Consider the following 15,111-nt stretch of genomic DNA (forward strand, 5'->3'; position numbering starts at 1 on the left):
TGCTGTACTTCCTGCATATTGCATTCCAAAGCTCCAAAAAGGTTTTCTTTTCTTTGTAAATGAATTGTGCATTTGATAAATGATAAATGATCTAAGGAATCAAGAGTTAAGGTTTGTGGCTTTTTTAAGGTATGAAAGTGTATAGATTAGAGCCCAAGAAGTAGTCCATTAAATTAGCATGACCAATAATTGCTGCCACATATAAACAATTAGGCATATGAACAATAAGAAAATTGATACTGTTCCTCAGTGATTTAAAGTTGTTTCTTAAAAATTTAAAAGATCGTAGTGTATCTCAGCAGCGATACAGTGTTAATGCAGGTGCAAATAAAACTAGTTTTAGGTGGAATGGATATGAGAGACTATTTTTCTTTCTCAGTGCTGTTCACTGCAGCATGTTTTCAAGAAGGGGATGTGTTGCCAAGCAGCACACACAACAGAAAGTCAATCTTCTTCTGGCTGCAAACAGGATTTCTTCCTCAATCAGCACCAGGGCTTAACGGCGGCTCCTTTAAGAAACTCAGCTTTCTTAAGAGTCAAAATGAAATGACTCACAACTAGTTTTGGGTTAGTATGGGTGGCCAATCTATATACTATACTCCAGAAATATTTATCTTGCCAAAAAAAGATGCTTGCCTTGTGTAGCCATGGTAAGCTCAGCAGAGCTTAACCCTGAACTACTTCACCTGTACTGTAAACAAAGTAACATCCTGTTTTGTGAGAAAAAGTGAGCCAGAAAAGTGAGATTACACTTTTGACACAGTGGAAATGAACAGATCATTCACAATGGCTCCACAATAACCAGAAGGATAGCTAGAATTTAGAAACAACACACTCCATGTCTTCAGGAATTTGATACAGTAAAACGAGTTCTATTGTAGATAACATAGTCTAAATGTAGAAAATACAATAGCCTTAAAATGAAATTACAATACCCTTTGTGTTCTATTAAGGTGTTGTGTTTCGTGGGAGGTGAAATCCAGACACTGTTATGGCGTTTAAAGAAAGTTTATTAAACACTTACTGAACACACTGCATACTGGGACACCATGCACTCCTCCAACTTTTCTTTTCTAATAACATATAACTGCATGGTCACTATGTAAAAAGCTGCTCTACATATGGTGGCTCATTGAGTAAAAACAAGTGTTCCCCAACCCCCCTCTTTAGCTACCAAAAAGACTTACAAATATCTAGAAACTATCCAGTATGACTTATTTTAAGCAAAGTGGTGTATACATTTTTCCAGGTAATATCTTGTGTTACTTAGATTAAGTTAAAAAAAGTTCTAAGTACAGATTTAACACACTTTCTAACATTCCACCTAAACTCTGAGAAGTGCATCCAGACCACTGTAAGGAGCTTGTGAATGTTTCCTTGCTGTCTGGGAAGTGTTTTCATAGGTTGTTGGCTCATGCTGTTCTTCCTCTGCAGTTCACATGGCAGGGCTTTCTAGAACATCAGGTTGATTAGGAAGAAACTCAGCGTACTGTGTGTCAGGTTCTGGAACTTTCAGAATGTGGCATCAGATTCTCCCCTCTTCCCCTCCTTCTGATTCAGTGAAGTATAATTGTGGTTTACTGTAGACTGTGATGAGTTCCCAGGAACTCATGTCCACGTAGAGTCTGCAATCTAACAACTTGGTTCGTCTTCTGGTGGTTGTAGGGGACACTTCCTCTGTCATACTATGATTGTTTTTACTTGTCTTTTATTAACTAGCTGTGCTGTCTGCGTTCTAGTGGGTCTATACTGTACATATTCTGGTTTCTTAATTACCATGTTGTGTTGTGTGGGTGGTGGAGACCAGACGCTTTTACAGCTTTTAATGATATTTTATTAAACGTGTACTGAACAGTCTGTATAACGTATGCACTCCTTTTTTTTTTTAACTGACACTATCTGTCACTATGGGTGATCTGAGTACATTGGCTCATTAAGTACAACATTAACAACTGAAAACCATATGCGTCTGTTTTGTCTGGGACTTCCAAGGGCCTGTGTTGTTGATTTTCTGTACTCCAGCACTGACGTGACCTCCAGTGGCACTCACTCTGCTCTCTCCACGCCCTCTGCCCCCTTAGGCTGCGCCATGGTCAACCCGGCAGTCTACGCAAACAGGAAGAGAAGCCGTCCGATTCCCAAGCTGTGAGTAAGCCATTGGTGAAGCACAGTCAGCACTAGTGTTTCCTGTTTAATTGTAGTACCGCTCTGTAGAAAAAAGAAACAGCTGTGATGCAGGTGGATTTGCTATGTGCCCCAACGCCAAGTATTACAAGGAAGAGGCACAGCCACAGCAGTTTAAAAGCATCTTGTCCCTTGCCTCTGTGCAGCTGCTCATGAAGAAGGCTGGATATTCTTACAATAGGGGAAAAGATGTTTTGAAGGGCAGGAGTAGGATGGTTGATACAAGAAATAATTTACAGGCCAGTTTTTACAAGAAACAACATGAATGAATAGACTAGGCAATGTTTGGTTAATTCGAAGAACTTCAGACAGACGTCCTCCACATTGGGTGGGACCAGGCCATGAGTATCGGGAAGGAACGTCCACATTCTGTTCATTCTCCTTATGCACCCCCAGCACATTTTTCAGTGCAGCTTCCTTACATTTTGCTCAGCAAAGGCAATAATGAATAATGTGCTAGTCAAGTCTTTTTTTAAATTATAGATAGATATGTTTTAGCCACCTCTATGGTAATATTAATGTTATTGTTCGGTTAATTTGCAATGTGCTCAACCATTTAAATTGGTCACACTGCACTGCCTCTCCCTCTGCTCTGATTGGAAGGGATCTGGAGCAGCTTCTCAGTGTCCCCCAGTCGCTAGGCTCTGTGGCGAAGCAATGATATCCAAAATGTGGGAAGCCCCGAATCAAAATGTAGCTACAGATGGGGCCTGTCTCTCAGCTAAATAAGCAGGTGCCCTTACCTACAGTATAAAAACAGCAAAACTAGCCTTGTGATTAAACGTAGGTATTGCCCCCTTTTCTGGTGAGGATTGATCTGTTTACTGCAAGGATGTAAATAACACATCTAAGTTTCACATGTACATCTTCCAGTACCACAAGAATAACATATTTAAAAACAAATCAACATGAATGCTCACCAGCTGTTTACAAAACCCATTTCAATCCCTTTGACTTAAATATCAAAAGGGAATTGTAACCATCCATTCTATTCACCAAACCCAAGCAATATGAGCACGTGGTGAGCCTGTCAGAAAGAAACAGACTGTTCAGTGTTGAGTAACAGGCACAAGACTGAGTCGTCCCACGCTCAGACGTGCGACACTGTGCCAGGAAACTGCCTGCAGCCTGGCCTCGAGGTAGGAAGCAGTCACACCACCTGTTACCTGTTCAAAGTTACCTGTTGAAACAATAGACGTTTCTCCTTGTATTAAATCCTTTAACCCTAACAATGCCAGTGGACAGCTTTTTACATGAGAATGAAAGAAGAAAGAGTCCTCTGGTATTACTAAAATCTAAGTATGACTCATACTGTAGCGGCAAAAGACTGAAGCAAATTTTAGTTGATTGCAGTCAAATGAGAAACAAATTCTTGTTCAGTTTAATGTTGATTTATCAAATATTCTGAAAACTGATAAAAACAGTAGAGTACTTAGAGAAATGAGGTTCTCATATGCTAGTGTCCCCTTGAGTTTCTTATTATTCAAAGGTTGCAGCTATGGCCAAATGTTTTACATCTTGCATTGCTTGTTTGGCTAATTCCAAACTCACACCTGTTCTTAATGGGTTCTCAGACCAGCCTCTGCGGTATTGCTAGGGAGGCTGTTCTAGGCCCACGATTCCCTGTTCTTGGTCAATTGTATCCCTGAAACTATCTTTGTATCTTTGTTAATTATCAAGAAATCCCCTGGATTGACTCCAGCAGTGTCTTTCAGGATTTTCAGTACCTTCAGGTCCCCTCTTGAGCTTCCTTTTTTGTTTAACTTTTTTATTATACAAATCTTTCTATGTTATGATTAGCTGCCTAGCTTTGACAAAGATACGTCTGTGGAAAAAAGTCATGAGCAGAACGCAGTGGGCACAGACACATCTGTAGCTTGGAGCTGTGCTTTGGACATTAGGAAAGCTGAATGGAGATGGCTGATCTATGCTATAAGGGGCATAGAAATGGAATTGGAACATTTCCATTTTTCGGAGGTACACATTATAAAAAAGCCAATACTGTGTGTTTTGTTCTGCATTTCCTGCTCTGGTGGCTTTTGTCTGATGGCTTTTTTTTTACCTTTTCAGGAAGCCAGGCTCTCCCAAGACAGCGAAGACCAATGCCTCCAAGAGGCACCGGGACAAGCTGAATGTGGAGCTGGACAGGGTGGCGGCTCTTCTGCCTCTCCCTGAGCATGTGTCCTCCAAGCTGGACAAGCTGTCCGTCATGAGGCTAACTGTCGGCTACCTCCGAGCCAAGTCCCTCCTCAGCAGTAAGGAACTCACAGCTCATGTATTCCTAAAGGTCTAATGACACTGACCGTGGCACTGTGCAACGTGGTTATGGATGCATGTCTTTAGATATCAGGTCAGGAAGTGCTCATAGCAGCCCCTGTTACAAGCATTTCTTTGGTATTTCTGTATAGATTAAGCATTTCTGCTCTATAATTTTCCTTGTAAATTGTAAATTTGTAATTTATCAGTTTTTAAAAGACATTTGTTTTTCAAGTTTGCCTCCGGTAAAGACGTAAAATGTTAATACCTACTATACACTACATGTCATTTTTCTGATGTGATGATTTTGCAAGGCGTTTAGCTCCGTGCTGTATTATTCAAATGCATCTGGCTAATGGGGTGAAATCAGTCAGTCTGGTTTGCAAACCTAATGTGTGCTTTTTGGGAGCTCCCAGAAAAAATCCTGCACAAACACAGTGAAAACATTCAAACTCCACAGATAAGCAGTAGTGCTGGCCACTATGCCACTTAATGAAATAACCTTTAGTAAGAATCTGATTAAGACTGAAATGCTGATGTTAACATTGGAATAGCAGTAAATTAGTAAAATGTACGTGTTTTTACGAAACCAGGTAGATTTTAAACTAGATTAACAGATTGAACGAAAGTTCAATCAATAGACCAAAAAGTAGCTCATCGGATGCCTGATGAGTGGTGTCAAGTGAAATATTTACACAGAATAATAAAACATTCCTACTGTAAACAATAACATATAGTTTGTGTGATGTAATAGATACAAATATTATGTAAGGAGAATTGTCCTTAACATGATGCATTTACTTAAGAAGAAAATATGCCCAAATTCATGATTAATACAGTTTGGCAGTTTGGGAGTTTTTCTTCAGTTAGGCATTCTGAATATAAGATACCAACTTAAACATTACATGTCAAACCTAAGTGTTGAATTGTAAGTTTAAAATCTATCTTACATTTTCACTGTTATTGTGTCTTCTTCTGTATAGGTTTTTGATGAGTGAAGCTGTTTGCTGTTAGTGTTGTTTTTGGTAGAATTTAGAATATAGCTGCAGTCTACAAGATGAGTCCTTCAGATCTTTGTGTCTCAACGATCCTGAGGAGCACAGATATCTCTTTTGTTCCACTTTTGGTTCCCCAGTTACAATACAAGTGGCAGCTGTACATGTCTTGCATACAAACCTACAAAAGTCCTGCAGACATTGTAGACACACAGCTGTATTGTGGCTTGCCAATGGTACTGCTTTAGTGAGGCTACTAAAAGAAATATTTAGAAACAAGAAGGATCTCTAACATGTATAAAAGGATCGTGCTTAAATCTACTGGTTCCACTGACAACACAGGTATGTAGTGAATCATTTAATCTGAGTCATAATGTCAGTTTCGGTACTGAGTCAGCAATTATTTTTGTAGTCAAATGCTTTTGTCCTGCTGGCCCTGTTAAATATTGCATTTTAATTATTTCTGTTGCTTGACACGGAATGGTTTATTGAATTCCTTCCTAACCCTCAGTTTGTATTCTACATTGTACTCTTGGTCTGCAATTTACAGCAGTGTGATTGTATTTTACTGTATTGAATCTATTTGATACAAATGCACCTTGTTACAGTTTTCAAGTTAAAGACTGAACTTGGAGCAGACTCTTTGCAAAAATGGGTTACTTTTTTTAAAGTCAAAAACACAGGAAAAACTGGTTAGGATATAGAGTGATTTAGCAAACCAAATACACATGACTTTGTTATAAAGGTGCATTAAGGGAAATTGTGTGTTTTCAGGTGTAATTGACTAAATACAAGACTGGTGATAGATGAAACAAGTCTCTAGGGGCAGAGTGGAATGCTGGCCTACTGAGGTTTTCCACCACTCAATAATGAGCTCAACTTGGACTGTTTTTCTTCGGTTGACAGTAAACAGTGTGCAAGAGCAGTTAAGCCCAACAGGATGAGCCACGTGACTGTAGTCAGCATTGGTATTCCAGTTATTTTAAACGCTACCTATTACCGGTTTTGTGAGATACCAGCAGTTTGTCTTCCATGTGTTGAAGTTTTTATTTGCTTTTAACGTCCTCTGATCAAAGAAAGTTGGGAACAGAGAATGAGTCTTAAATGCATTTGATAGCAGGGGGCACTCTGTGCTTTCACTTTTTTCTTGTCAGTTTATTTTGGACCCAGTTAATGCAAAAGCTGTGGAAAAAACTTTGACCTCAAAGCCATCAGTGGCTCTATCTTCGTGAGCTGGAGTTGTGTGGAGAGCTCGGGTTCAGCTCTCTCTGTGCATTGGGAGAGAAATGGAGGTTTGTCCAATGGTGAAGCAGTATGAAAGCTTTATTCTTATTTATGTTTCATGTGGGACAGCATGGTGTCACAGTGGTTTAGCATTGCTGCCCCGCCATGCTGGGGGCCTGGGTTCAATTCTGAACTTGGGATGCTATTGACATGAAGTTTGTAGGTTCTCACCTTGTTTGTAAAAAAGCTCTCGAAACCTGGAGATCTCTTGCACAGTTTGAATCTGACAGGATCATAATTATACATTAGAAGCATGTTAATGAATATTGTAGTCTTCTAGTTCTGCCCTAGGAGGTATCCCTTTTAAAAGAGGTCATCATTTTTCTTAATCCAGCATCATATTTAGATTTCACCATGAGCAAAATAGTTATGCAAAGTACAAAGGTTGGTAGCATCTGATCCCACATAATAGGATTCCCACCTGTAATCCATTAGAGACTTTCCACTGGGGAATTTCCAGGCATTTTTTAAACATAATAGAAAAGCAGCATATTTTAGCTTTAAATACCGTTTCATTATACTTTTTCAGGATTTGTATTTTTGTTGTTTTACAAATCTTTAAACAAGACATCTATGAAAGGATGAGGCACACATTAAAAGAGGGCAAAGACCTCTGTATAGGCTGCCTGCATCCTAATTAGGGCATGTTTAGACCTGTTCTGTCTATTGCAATATGTGTTCGTTGTGAACCTCTGATCTGTCAACACCTTATACAGTAACTGTTTTTTCCATCAGTTGGCTGGCACGTATTCCACTCACTTAAGGCAAGGAGTTTGGTAATTAGTTGTTCAAAGTTTTAGATATTTAAAAAGAAATCAATGAATTTTTAAAAAATCTGATATTTTTCGGTTTTCAGATACCATTTCAGCTCACTGCAAAGACGTTATTTCAGAATCTCTTGCCTAACTCTCTTAAGATATTCCCATTTTAAGGAATGACAAACAGTTTAAAAGTATGGACTTACTAGTTTTGGAATGCCCAAAACTACGACTACTTCAGATAATAATAGTATAATAATGAAGAAGAAGATCCTTTAGCTTCTCTAAGAACAAGTAAAAGTCTCACCATAAATATAAGTAAGGTTTGCAAAGTAAGATTAGTATGCAGTACTCTCAAGTCTGGAGATTAGCACAGTGATCATTGGTCACTGTGTAAGGAAATCCACAAACACTTGCCCAGAGTAAGGTGCTTTAAACAACTGTTGTGATAGCGTTGACACATTTTGCAGTGTGTATTTATCCCAGCGGCCTTGCTTTGCTTCTGAGGGGGGAAAATTCCTGTTGTAGCGCCTGAAAGCCTGTGGCACCGCATGGCAGATTGATCCCATCACGCCACTTCTCCCGGCCTCTTCCTCCTGCGCTCCCTACAGCTCCATGTGGCGGTCTGGGCTGAGAGGAGAGGCTGCTTTCCGTGCAAGCTGGCTTTAGATCTCAATCAGCAGCCTGCTGTCTGTCTTCTCAGCCCCAGACACGGCAGTGCTGTCTGCACGCAAGTCTTCACCTTTGTACACTAAAACCCCTCTGGCCTGATTCTGACAGAATGACTGTTACCTGATTTTGTCATTAAACTGAAACTACCAAGTCAACTTGAAAATTGAGCTTCATTCCTTCTGATTTCAAGTGCATGAATTTCCGAAAGCTGCAATATAGGAAGAGAAAAAATCAGTGCACATTTCTTAATCATGCACTTTCTTGTGTATGTTACATTAATACCTGTAAACATTTACTGGTATACCATTTATTAATCTGAAGGAAAAGAGATCAGACCACAAACCTGATGTATTTGCACTCGTTAGCTGGCCGGCTTTGCTATGGTGTACAGAATTAAATATCAGTTTTTACACCCAGCAATGTGCAGTTTGGGTGTGGGGACTGCAAAGTGGAGAAGATGACTCTGTGACGGCTGCCGAAACTGTATAAAGAAACTCCCAGTGGGACATAGCTTTGAGTTCTTGGTACTGGATGCAACAGTACCATAACACGCCAAAACAACAGGGTGTTACAGAACAAGGAACAAAGTGTGGGATAATACCCTTTTAATGAAGAGGTGAACAGCTTTACATTAACATCACAGTGATATATTCCATATTGCTGCTAACCCTCGGGGGTTAATAATTTGTTTTCCTATCATTCAGAAATGTGAGATATTGAAACAATTGATAAAAAGGAAAATACTCTGTGCTCGGTCAGATACCCCTTGCACATTTTCAGAGAAAGACAGATTTACTCTTGTACTGTAAAAGCATAACACAAACGAGGACTGTGTCCAAACTGAAGGAGAACTATATGAGGCTGCCTGGTTGATTCCCTCTGCTTACAGCTTCCTGGTGTTGGGGGATGCCCTTTTAGTTTATTAGTGCCGTTTCTTCAGTAGTGCCCGAGAGGAAAAAGCTGAAACTTACTTAAGGGTGATACGACGTGCCAGGCCCAGGCCTCCAGGGAAAAATGTTGCCTTGCATGCTCTGGCAGTTGGGGCCCAACCATGCGATCCTTTGATGTGTGTGATGTGATCCTGTTGATTGATGAGGCATAAACGAATTTATCTTTGCTTCCCCTTCTTTTGCTAGCCCTTCAGATTGTCCATGCTCTTGTTCACTGTGTCAGAAACAGAGTAACCGGGCACCTCCTGGCAATATTTCCCATTTTAAAACTTTCACATTCCGATTCTTGTTTGAAAGTACAAATAGCTGTGCTAAACTGAACTGCAATCAAAACACTATATACTGTAAAAAAAGTGATGGCTGATAACCTAGAAATTAGCTTGAGTTTCCTCTAAAAAACTGGGGCCAGGCCTTGAGCTTCTTTGTTAAGGAATCTCTCCTAAGTCGTCAAACCTATGGTTGCTTCCGAATTAATGTTTGTAGGCCGTTGTTGAAAATGCGTTGCAAGTGCTTTGTACAACACCCTAGTATTGCTTATATTCAAGAAATGCAAAACAGGAAGACTAAGAGGAAATTCAACTTTTATTGTTTTGTGCATTTGGCCACTGGTCAACTGAGGCTGGTTCGGGGTTTGTTTTTTCTATAGGGAACATGATCTTTTCACACACAAAAAGACAAACAGAAACGAAAGCCTTGTAAAATAAATCCTCATGTTGAACTGAAAAGGTATGATTACCAGTTTGTAAAAGCACAGACATGATTAAATATTCTGCAAACATGACTTGGTGTTTTAACCATTGACCTTTTGCAGTTGTAACCTCACAGTAAATAGTAAAAAACGAAGACATTAGTTTAATTGCTTTAATTTAACTCTCTGTGTTCACAGTTAATAGATAGATAGATAGATACTTTATTGATCCCGTGAGGGAAATTGCAGTGCAACAGCAGCTTAACACACACAACACAGCCACAGTGTAACGAATTATATACTAATAGTACAATACATACAATACAATACAAGAGTTACTCACAGTCCGGACACACAAGAGGAAACTAGAACAGAACAGTACACAGAAAATCGTATCACACGTATGAATATAAATATAGATGTAACCATAGATATAAATATAAATATAAATGTATTGCACAGGTCCCTGGCATATATTGCACAAAAGTGGTTGTAAACGGGAAAAAGAAAAAGAAAAAGAAAAAGAAAGAGAACAGATGTAGCAGTATATGTGTATATGCGTTTAGTCCAGAAACAGGTCACTGTCGCTGTTGCCTCTGCCAAGACGCAAGGTGGATGCGTTGTACAGTCTTATGGCAGACGGCAAGAATGACCTCCTGTAGCGCTCCCTGTCGCACCGTGGGTGAATCAGTCTATTGCTGAACGTGCTCTTCATTCCTGCAAGCCTGTCATAGAGGGGATGGGAGAAGTTGTCCATGATGGCCTCCAGTTTGGACATCATTCTCCTCTCAGCCACTACCTCCAAGGGGTCCAGGTCAGACCCAATGACAGAGCTCGCTCTCCTGATGAGCTTGTTCAGCCTTTTGGAATCTACTGCTCTAATCCCAGAGCCCCAGCACACCACTGCGTAGAAAATGGCACTCGCTACCACCGACTGATAAAACATGTGTAGCATCTTACTACACACATTGAAGGACCTGAGCCTCCTCAAGAAGTAAAGTCGGCTCTGTCCGTTCTTATAGATGGCCTCGATGTTCTTAGACCATTCCAGTCTATCGTCGATGTGCACTCCCAGGTACTTGTACGAGTCCACCATCTCCACGCCACTCCCATGGATGTAGACAGGAGTAGGTTTGACCTTTTTCCTCCTGAAATCTACCACCAGTTCCTTTGTCTTTGTAACATTCAGTTCCAAGTGGTTCACCCCACACCACTCCACAAAGCTGCTGACCAGTCCTCTGTACTCCTCCTCCTGCTCACCCTTGATACATCCCACAATCGCAGAGTCATCTGAGAACTTTTGCAGGTGGCATGACTTTGAGTTGTACTTAAAGTCCGAAGTATAGAGGGTGAAGAGGAATGGAGAAAGAACTGTCCCTTGAGGTGCCCCTGTGTTACTCACTACCAGTTCAGACACGCAGTTCTGAAGTCTCACAGACTGTGGTCTGCCCGTCAGGTAGTCAGTGATCCACGAGGTCATGGAGGCATCGACTTGCATCTCCTCCAGCTTCCTCCTTAGAAGTAAGGGCTGGATGGTATTGAAGGCACTGGAGAAGTCGAAAAACATGATCCTTACAGTGTTGCCAGCCCTGTCCAGGTGTGAGTAGGCACTTTGCAGCATGTAGATGATCGCATCCTCCACACCAACACTGGGCTGGTAGGCAAACTGTAGGGTGTCCAGTGATGAGCTGACCATGGGTCTCAGGTGGGATAAGACCAGTCTCTCCAGTGTCTTCATGATGTGAGAAGTCAGTGCAACTGGTCTGTAGTCGTTGAGGACAGAGGGGCGCCCTTTCTTTGGTACCGGGACCAGGCATGATGTCTTCCAGAGCACCGGGACTCTCTCCAAGCGCAATATAGTATACTGAAGCTTTAAAGTGTTTTGTAATAAAAAGCGAAAGACTGTTTTGGGAGCTTCAAATTTTATATTGCAGCATTGTATTTTTAGAAAAAAATATATTTGACTTTTAAAGTTCACATTAAAGTGAACAATATTCACTAGATAACAATTTCAGTTCTGCTGTAGTACTTAGCAAAATATTATACAATTTTATCCTTTTAAAAGTATCCAGAGTCTTTCTGTGGTGTCCCATATTAAAGTTAAATGACAAAATAAGGCATACACATTTTTTAACTTAAAAATTCCATCCAAACTCTACATGCTCAGACTGAAAACTTATATAAGTCTATGATCACAGCAAAAAACAGTTTTGTTTTGTGCCCCTGTGATTCCAAACGTGAAGGCACTATTTTCAACCAAATACCACAGTCCCACACCTACCAGGAAGAGATGTGCACTTTTAATAAAACCCAGAACAATGAGATAAGAGAGCGCTTTGTTTCTTAGGAGAAAATGGCCTTTGAGAGAAATGGGGTTGCGGTGTTGTGAATGTTTGTGTTGGCGGTAGAAAGGTATCCCAGATGGCTCTCCTAGGACTTGAAAGCCAAGTGACGTCAAGCTGAGCAGGAAGTCAAGCCAGTGTCGTTCCTCACCTGGGGCTACCCACTATGCTCCTGTGGTGCTGGAGACAGTGCAACACTCCCGAGTCTCGGCCACAGAGTCGCCTCTGTTTATCTGATTGTCCCAGGCAATGGGTTCTTGAGATAAGTTAATTCCTCAGAGAGATTAGCACTGTCAACAGACAGCGTGGTTTATCAAGACAGGATGAAAATTAATTTCAGAGTAAATAGTATTTATTATGCACAAGCTATGGATTAGTGAAGAATTACGCAGCTCACTGCTCTTGGCACTTGTTTTTTCTGAATAGGTTGGCAAACCCTGCATGTTTCCTTGCTACCTCATTTCTCATGTGAAGGTGTATACAGTAGGTCACATTTCTTTCACAAGGATCCAGTCTTAGTCCAAAAGGGTTTTCAGATTGTTGGTGCTTGATGGATCCTTTTTTAAGAGGCAGAAATTGAAATGAATGACTTCTCACACTCGCCTGTCCTCTCTTTTAGGCTCTCTCTGTCTTATCTTCCATTCTTTGCTCACTTCGCTTCTTGCTCCATCTTCCCTTTCTGAGACCCTTCACTGCAATGCTCACACTCCATTCTTTCTGAAAATCAGCCAGGACCAGTACAGCAGGGAAACTCGCATTCATTCCAGATTAATGTGATTATACCTTTAAGAGACTCTTGAGTCCAAGAGTGACAGGGGAGAAAGGCCGATAAGTTCTTCTCAGAAAACTAAAATTAGTAGAACCCACAAACCAGCTTTCTTTTCCTCTTCAGTTTTATCTGTCGGCCTGGCGGAGAAGACTGTAAGTCTGCTTTAAGGGTTCTTGTGGGGTTTTCATCATTTGTCTGAAATGGGAAAGCAAGAGAGCTTCGCTCCTCGCCTTGTCTCTGTTGCACATCTCTAAACAAACAGGTGAATCCAAGGGCAGCCTGTGTGGAAGTGGCAGGAATGCTTGGTGGCCATGGTGGAGTGATTGCGTATCAAGTTGCATACGGGCTCCCAGTTCTTTTTCTCCAGCTTTGTGTTCATGATCTGTGGGTGTGTTGCCAAAGCTGTCATGGACATGGTTTGTGTTCAGCCCTGCTCCTGTTCCAGTTGGGCAGGTATCATCACTCACAACCTATAATCTATAACCGCCCTTCCAGGGCATGATTCCAGCTAGGTTTCAGATTCAACACAATAATGGTCTTTAGGATTTCTGGGCTCTATTGAACCCATTGCAGATTTATGGTGTGATCATTGTCACTTTATAGTCACCTGGTGCTGATAATGTATGCAGTTGTTATCCATTTGCCAGTGAATGTAAGACATTTGGTTTAAGCCACCTACTATACAGTATAAGAATAGCCAATAGACTTACTTCTTTAACAGTTGAGCCATCTCACCAAGATAAGGTTGAATTTACAGATTTTTTTTCATATGTCAAGAAGCTGTTTTCATGACATATTGATATTTTAAATGAGTAAGCATTTGAGCATGAGGTAAACATCTGAGATTTTGCACAGTAAATCATTTTGGAAGAGTTTCTACATCTTCAGGGATGTAATTTAATGCGTATCCCCTCTTGCTCTGAAATGTGTTGTATTTAAAAAATGCTATTTCTCTGGCATATTAGCATAACTTGTGTCTAGAACAATAAGATTGTGCAAATTGTCACTCTCTTTTTTTCTTGTGCCTATGACCAGAAACACAACATTGTCAGGTGAAGTAGGTCGTTTTTGGTGGTTCATTTTTTAATTCTTTGGATTCAGTATCCAGCTGAGCTCATCTTCTGTCCAAGCCTTGCACTGACATGAGTTACATCCTCTTAATATCAAGAACAGGACTACATTCTCTAATACAGGTTTTCAGTATTAATTTATTGACAAACATGAAAAGCGGGGATAGGCCTTTTAAGTTAATACTCTTATAATTATTGTGAAAGAGACACTTTTCTGGTTTTATTTCTCATAATTATGATTCATAGACCTCTACTGGAAGTATTTTATAAAATATGTAATAATAGAATTCTTGTTTCACTGAAGTATTTTTCCTATAATTGATCATCTGTACATTGTAGAAAGTTTTAGAAATATCTGAAAAATAAAATGTAGACCTTGTGTGGCTTTTTATGGTCTCCATTTGGTACGTCTGGGTGGTTTGGGTAGGTGTAACTTCATGATCCAAGTAATCTTTCAAGTCTTGAGTCCGTAGGTCCTTGTATTGCTGTTAAGATGGAAGACGTCCGCTGTATTAAATCTGTCAGTGCCTTTCAGGAATGTGAATGTCAAAATCTTTTCTGCTCAGTATTGATCTAGAATTAGAAAGTGCACAGTACTTGAAGGTTCTGTGAGTGTGATTGTACTCTACTGACACGAGCCGCCTGACAAGAGAATTTAAGAATGGTCATTGGTTAGGGGTTTTGGTTTCAGGCCCACCTGACAGTCACTTTCTACACGTGTTTCTCCTCACCTGGCCTTTTGTCCTGAGGGAGAGACTGTCCTGTGAGGAAATGGGCGTGGCTCCAAGCACCTGGGAGGCGGGGCTGGAAGCGTGCCAGCAGCCTCCGGTTAGCACATTCAAGAACACCGAGGATATCCGCTGTGCGTTCCTTTAATCCCTGTCAAAGGAAACAAAGGCGAAACCTACAGTATTCTTATGCAACAGAACAGCTTTGAAACATCTCTACTCCCGAATGTGGCAGTTGTGCGAGTGCTTGCATAACGAAAACCTGAAGATAATCATTTTGAAATCTTAGGCGTACTTAGGAAGCTGAAGTTGCAAATCAGGGCTGAAGTGCCTTTTCGTGACTCTTATTTTTTTTAAGCTTCAAAATACAGTAAACAACACAAGGCTATTCTGCTTTTGCTAAAACCCAGGATGG

The 15,111-nt window shown here is 40.6% G+C and overlaps 1 protein-coding gene across 5 annotated transcripts in view; it reads left to right on the top strand.

Annotated features, from left to right (window-relative positions):
- LOC148644399 (aryl hydrocarbon receptor-like) overlaps positions 1 to 15,111 on the top strand; it is a 36,894-nt gene that overhangs the window by 1,978 nt on the left and 19,805 nt on the right. For 3 of the 5 annotated variants that reach the window (XR_015928683.1, XM_088613910.1, XM_088613909.1), the window contains 2 exons: positions 2,082 to 2,145; positions 4,255 to 4,439. Coding sequence is in view for 4 of the 5 variants with exons in the window: in XM_088613910.1 (XP_088470036.1) it covers positions 2,090 to 2,145; positions 4,255 to 4,439 (241 nt within the window). In the remaining variant the exon portion in view is untranslated. Of the gene's footprint in view, positions 1 to 2,081; positions 2,146 to 4,254; positions 4,440 to 5,322; positions 5,778 to 15,111 lie in introns of those variants that run through there. The other 2 variants (XM_088613913.1, XM_088613912.1) reach the window with 2 other exon arrangements.

The sequence above is a fragment of the Lepisosteus platostomus genome, chromosome 20, assembly GCF_059453375.1.
Source record: "Lepisosteus platostomus isolate fLepPlt1 chromosome 20, fLepPlt1.hap1, whole genome shotgun sequence".
In the NCBI taxonomy this organism is placed as follows: domain Eukaryota; kingdom Metazoa; phylum Chordata; class Actinopteri; order Semionotiformes; family Lepisosteidae; genus Lepisosteus; species Lepisosteus platostomus.